At 30.5% G+C, this 6,613-nt stretch overlaps 1 protein-coding gene across 1 annotated transcript; it reads left to right on the top strand.

Annotated features, from left to right (window-relative positions):
• The first annotated feature begins 1,686 nt into the window (after positions 1 to 1,686).
• LOC110641072 (auxin-responsive protein IAA2) lies at positions 1,687 to 4,424 on the top strand. Its single transcript, XM_021792668.2, has 5 exons — positions 1,687 to 2,589; positions 3,144 to 3,418; positions 3,566 to 3,704; positions 3,919 to 3,983; positions 4,091 to 4,424. The coding sequence occupies exons 1-5, from the start codon at positions 2,105 to 2,107 to the stop codon at positions 4,153 to 4,155; spliced, it is 1,029 nt and encodes a 342-aa protein (XP_021648360.2). The 5' UTR covers positions 1,687 to 2,104; the 3' UTR covers positions 4,156 to 4,424.
• Positions 4,425 to 6,613: the final 2,189 nt, after the last annotated feature.

Genomic DNA, 6,613 nt, shown 5'->3' on the forward strand with positions numbered 1-6,613 from the left:
AGACTTCTCCCCAACTCCAGCTCGAGGGGGGGGGGGGGGGGGAGGTGATGATAGTGCAATAACTTAAATCGATTTCATTTCTTAACTTATACTTAGCTAAATTCCCAATAGTAAGTGGAACAATGCGGAGAGACAAGTAAAGGCAAGTCATGGGTTTTAAGTAAAAACAGTGCACTTCACATGGATAGAGGGTTTTTAATGAAATGGTGTGCTTTATGAACATATAAGGTGCATTCGAGAAGAGTCTGTAGAAGATCAAAATGATTTTTTATTTAACACATGTAGTGCCTATTTAGCATTGCATTTGGAGGATCGAAACTACTTTTCTGAATAGAAGCACAATTTTAGATGCTGTTAAAAAAATTGATTTTAAAAAAGCTATTTTGTTATTTTAGTATTTTTATAACTAATACTTATCAAATTTTATTTTAAATTATTTTTTAATACTCTCTAACTAGTTTATTTTAAAAAGTGATTTTTTTAACATCAGTTTCAACAGCAATGCTAAACATAACAAACTCAAAGCAGTTATAGAAGTTGTGCTTTAGGTGGGAGTTGGATGCTTAGCTGGCAGGGATACTTTACAATTGTTAAGTAGTTAGTTTGTGTACATAAAGAGCAACAGACAGAGCATGTAGTTTTTGATTGAAAGCTTATATGGAAATCATATTCAGTTTCCACTAATGTTCTTTATTACTTAGTTTTCTCTCTGATTTCAAATAATCATTTTCAGTTTCCACTAATGTTCTTTGTTACTTGGTTTTGTCTCTGATTTCATTTTGAAAGCTTTCAATCAAAAACTATATGCTCTGTCTATTGTTCTTTATATACACAAACTAACTATTTAACAACTGTAAAGTATCCCTGCTAGCTAAGCATCCAATTCCAGCCTAAAGTACAGTCGCTATAACTGCTTCGAGTTGTGTTGAATAACAAATCATTTTGATCCTCTACAGACTCTTGTCAAATGCAGCTTACATATTCATAAAATACACTGTTTCATTAAAAACCCTCTATCCATGTGAAGTGCACCGTTTCACTCAAAACTCATGACTTGCCTTTACTTGTCTCTCCGCACTGTTTCACTTACTATCGGGAATTTAACTAACTATAAGTTAAGAAATGGAATCGATTTTAGCTACTGCACTATCATATATGCCAATTTTTATAATTCACAATTATGGTGTGGTAGACTTAATTAGTATGCTATATGGAATCGTAGTATGTTAAGATATATTATTCAATTTGTTTTAAATTATATATATGAAAAATATGTAATTTAAAGTAATTGTTTTATAAATTTAAATTATATATATGTGTGTATAAAATTCAAAAAATAAAAAACAAAAAATTCAATAACTCTATTCACCTTAACTAAACTTTTAATTTATTGTCATAAAATCTATTTTATATGCTAACAATAATATATATATATATACATATATATATATATATATATATATATCATTATTTTTATTTCTTGTATTATTTATTTAACTTTCAAATGCGCTTTTTTTTTAAATTTTTTATAAAATTTGCAAATTTAGGTATTTCAGTGTTTAAGTACGAATAATTGGAAATGTGGTACGATGGGTCGGAGTGATTTAGGTAACACACTTAATTTTGCTTGCATGGATAACTTGTTTCCATTATTATAGTGTTAATGGGAGCCTAGGAATATATATAGCATTTGCCTCTTGCTTCTCCATACTCGGTCGTTTGTTGAAATCAAGAGTGTGTCGAACAAAGTCAAGAGGGGGAAAAAACTGCTTGCTTTATAACACTACACTAGCCAGTTTCTCATATGATAAGCTACTGTTTCCTTCCCAGTCTCGAGTTCTTTTAGGCTGTTGATAGTTTTTGGCCCTTTCATTTTTTTTTTTTTTTTTTGCCTGGGAAAGCTGAGAATTCCTATATGCTTGCTATAAAGAAACAGCCCATTCAGGAATTTTCTTGCGCCTCACATAATTAACTTGACTTTCCTACCTAGGCACTAGAAATTTTTTTCTTTCTTGTTCTTTGAAATAGTCACTTTCTGTGGATTTCTTTTTTTTTTTTTTTTTTGTTAAATCGTTTCTGTTTTTCTTTTCACCGGCAAAGGAATATGGAGGAACATACTGATCAGTTTTTCAATCTGATTCCTAAGCAAGAAGAATGGAGTGGTAGCCAAAAGTTATCAGAGGACAAAAAACTGGAGCTGAGACTTGGTCCCCCAGGAGACTTCCTTAGCATCAAGAACATTACCAACGCTAATGGAATCAAAAGATTTCTTGATGCAGACAGATCTGAAGCAAAGACAGGAGATAGAAACTGGTTCATCAATACTTACGAAAAGCAATGCAAAAAGCTCTTAGGTTATGAAGGATCTGATGAAAAGGTATTCTCTTCTCCATGGTTACCATCAAGCGGCTCTTTACATTCATCAACTTTCCAAAGGGAGACCCAGAGAGAGATAATACAACCCAAGCCTTCATATCTTCGGTGCTCTACCGCGGTAGAGTTACAGTGCCCAGATAAGAAGCTAAGTTCTGGTCCTGCTAGTGCTTCATTTCCTCCTACCACAGCTGGGACCCCTAGCCCTCATAAAAGGTTATCCTGCTTTTCTTTCTGTTTCTGACTTTGATAGGAACCAATCTTGAATATTTAATTGAATTATTGCTTTCTGATTCATATATTTATGTAATTTTTAAAAAAATGGGGAAAGAACACCTTTCTTAATCTCTAAATTTTATGATTTTCTGTAATATGATTTTTCAAAATAAATATTTCCCAATAATTATCAGTTGAGGGTAGTAATTAAAAGAATATTTATACCTTTTCCAATAGGTTAAACTGTTTTTAAACATGTTTAAATTAAGATATTTCCATGTTTTAAAATTTACTATACAATTCTTGCTTATACAAATAGAAGGCGGTTCTGTGTTGAAATTGGTCACCAATTACTCATCCATTTGGACCTGTTTGTCATGGATATTGCACTCTTTCTTGGATATTCAGTTACCCTTTTGTTCTCTTTATCAAACAGTTCTTAACAGTTTAGAATGAGACCCCTGAAATTTGGAATTGGAAATAGTGTGGGGATAAAACCTACTGTTGACTTCTATCTTTCATGCTTTTCTGATTTTTTTTCCTGAAACAAGCAGAGTTGCACCTGCACCGGTCGTTGGGTGGCCTCCAGTTCGGTCTTTCAGGAAAAATCTTGCTAGTAGCAGCAACTCAAAGCAGGCGGATGCTAATTTACCAAATAAAACTCCAACTGAAGGCTGCACTGTGAAGCCTGGAAGTTTCAGGAATGATTTATTTGTAAAGATCAACATGGAAGGAGTCCCTATTGGAAGAAAAATAAACCTCAATGCCTACGACAGTTATGAGAAACTATCCGTTGCCATTGATGAGCTATTCAGAGGTCTGCTTGCAGGTTATACACAAACTCAAACTTGGAGCTCATGGAATCTATTTCACACAAATTTTCCTTATTTAATGACTATAATAAGTGCTTTTCAGCAGCTTTATCTGTGGATATATAGCAGGTTATTTATTTGTGGTTTTATTGTTTCATTTTTAGCTCAAAGGGAAAATTCTACTGCTATGATTGATGAAGCAAAAGCAAATTCAGGTTTATCAGGATCTGGAAGTGGGGAATATACTCTAGTTTATGAGGACAATGAAGGAGACAGGATACTTGTTGGGGATGTCCCTTGGCAGTAAGCTTTCCCTTTCCTCCTTTCATTCTTTTTTTTTAAAAAAAGAAAAAAAAAGAAAAATTGACAAGTCTATAATCAGCACTAGACTCATGACCTGTACCTGCAAATATATTAACCAAGTAGACCCCAACTGATTTAGGTTAAAATATAGTTGTCAAGTAATCGTCTTGCAATGAGCTTTTGATGATCTAAAGGTTAATATATTTGTTTGCAGCATGTTTGTATCGACAGCAAAGAGGCTGCGCGTGCTGAAAAGCTCTGAACTATCGACACCACAACGTGAGTGTACTTTATTGTTGTAAAGTTGATAACTGTCGAGTGTTTTTTGTTTTCGGACTTTAAAGCTTGCAACTCATAATGGATCTTTTGGCCATTTCCATGATCAGTTTCAGTTGGGAGCGGAGAGCAAGAAAAGACACCACTTAACTCGTTAGTGGAAATTGGAAGATGATGAAGCTTTAAGTGGAGAATAAAGTCATTGCATACATCGTTTCCTTGGCCTACCTCAATGTAAAATGTGGCTTTTTTCATTTTCTTGATGCTGAAGAAGAAAATGATAAAAAAAAAAAAAAAAAAGGCTGAACTTGTTTATTATTTTTGTCACTGCTTTTATATAGGGTGGATCCATCTCCTTCAACTCTTTTTCCAAGCTTTAGACGGTCTGTAAAATAAGTTTTGTTGACGTATAAATGCATCTTGAAGTAGCCTATAGTTTGTATATATCTACATGGTCTAGTTTTATATATATATATATATATATATATATAATATATATATAATTTTTTAAAGATAAAGCTCATAATTTCATTAATCAAATAAAATCATCCAACAAAATAAGAATTAAAAAGTATGGAGGAGCCTCCCAAGCTGTAAGACTAGCAAAAGGCAAAGCAACCCTAGTACGAGAATGAACAGCTTTATTAGCTTGTCGAGTAACCCTTCCCTGGTTTAAAGTTGTTGAAGGCATCTGTTGCAGAATAAATGTTTGCTCCAACCTCTTTTCCCCTACCCAACAGGTTCTCTTGTCAATTAAATCCTAGATTGTTGCCAGTAGAGCCATCCCATTCTTCCCTCTTCCTTTGATTTTGGGTTTCAGCTTCTTCTCTTGGGGCTTTTATCTACCGGATTTAGTTTTCTAGAGTTCTTTTGTCCTTTCAATAACAAGACATTCAACTTTAATCGTGTAAATCTACCTTCAAGATTTTTCATTTTTATGCTCAAATTACTAAGATAAAGTTTACATGGTTAAAAACACTTAAATATGATTTAGAAAAATAAAATAAAAAACCAGTCTTGAATGTGAGTATTGCCTCCATATATATGAATAACTTTACTTGTTCTTTTTTATGGCCCGAACCTTTAAACAGCAGTGAAGCTCAATGATGGTGGCAGCAGTGGCAGCGGTTGTTGGGGTTGGTGGCTACTGCATTAATGTTGCCCCATCTCTTTCATGCATTACAAGAATTAAGAGTTAATTAGCGCATGGAACTTTATTCTTATGGTTTTTTTTTTTTTTAAAGGCTTAGACTCTGCATATTTTAATTGTGAGCTTATGCTGTTTGTTATGTGTTTGAAGTTTGAACTTTCTTTGTTCTATTCTTGTGAGTTTCTTGGGATGACAAGCAAATAAATCATTGTGAGCCCTTCATATCCTTGTAATATTTGTTAAAATAGAATCTATAGTATTTGTTCTTATGAGTTTGTTTAGAACTGGGGTGAATATTTTTCTAACATTTGTTAATTATATGTAATTATGACTTAGTTTATTTTAATAATTAAATTAATCAAAGACTTTATTAGTAGGCTGGGTTTGACAATGTCACTGGGCCTCACTTTGAGCCATCCAACAATCAGCACTGGCAACTCAACTTGTGGGTCTAGCCAATAGCCCAAAGCTTTCCTCTACATCATGTTTTCAATTAACAAGCTTTTTTTTTTTTTTTTTATTGCATAGATGAGATAATATCACGAATCAATTTTTATCAGTGATGATATAAATTGAATATGAAATTGGTAGTCAACATATTTTCTCTGAATTTTTTTTAGAATATTTTAATTTTATCATTAATCAAATTAAATCAATTTTTTATTGTAATTTCAATTTTAATTTTAACCTTTAATTTTCAATTTCAATCAATTTAAATTCAATTTTGATTTTAATTTCAAATCCAATTTTAATCTTAATTTAACTTCAATTATAACCTTTTGATTTAATGTCTTTTTTACCTTGAAAGTTTTTAATTTATTATAATTTAATTTACTTTATGTCACAAAAATAAAAAATGATTTTTTTTAAAGGAGACTTTTTAGATGATTTCATCATTACTTTTGATATTTAAAATTTTGTTCCAAGAGTTTTTCAAAGAGTAACAGAAAAAAAAAATGGTATCAATTTAATTTAATCTTGTTCTTTAATTTTATTAAAAATTTTTAAGCTATTAGATTTAAGGATTTTAAGATTAAAAAAATAAAACTATCTCAATTATAAAAATCTTTGATTTAATTTATAAGTTGATCAACTCTACTAATAAATAGAAAATTATAAATAAATTTATAAACTTATAAATTAAAAAAATTACTAAAAATAAGTAAAAAGTCATAAAAAAATTTACCTTATATGTGATTTTTTTACTTATCCAAAAATTACTTTTTGATTAAATAAAATATTATATCATCAAAATATTTTTTAAAGATATTTATACTGTCATCATTTCAACGATCACAACACTGAATTATATGTATTTTTAATTATTTTAATGAATTATAAGTTACTTTTAAATAATATTTAACTAAATACTTAAATTATTAAAAATTATTTTTAAATAATTAATTACTTATTATTAAATTAATTAATAAATTATAATAAAAAAAATAACTTACAAGTGAAATATATATTTTAAGTTAAATAT

Source organism: Hevea brasiliensis, chromosome 11 (assembly GCF_030052815.1).
Source record: "Hevea brasiliensis isolate MT/VB/25A 57/8 chromosome 11, ASM3005281v1, whole genome shotgun sequence".
NCBI classification, from domain to species: domain Eukaryota; kingdom Viridiplantae; phylum Streptophyta; class Magnoliopsida; order Malpighiales; family Euphorbiaceae; genus Hevea; species Hevea brasiliensis.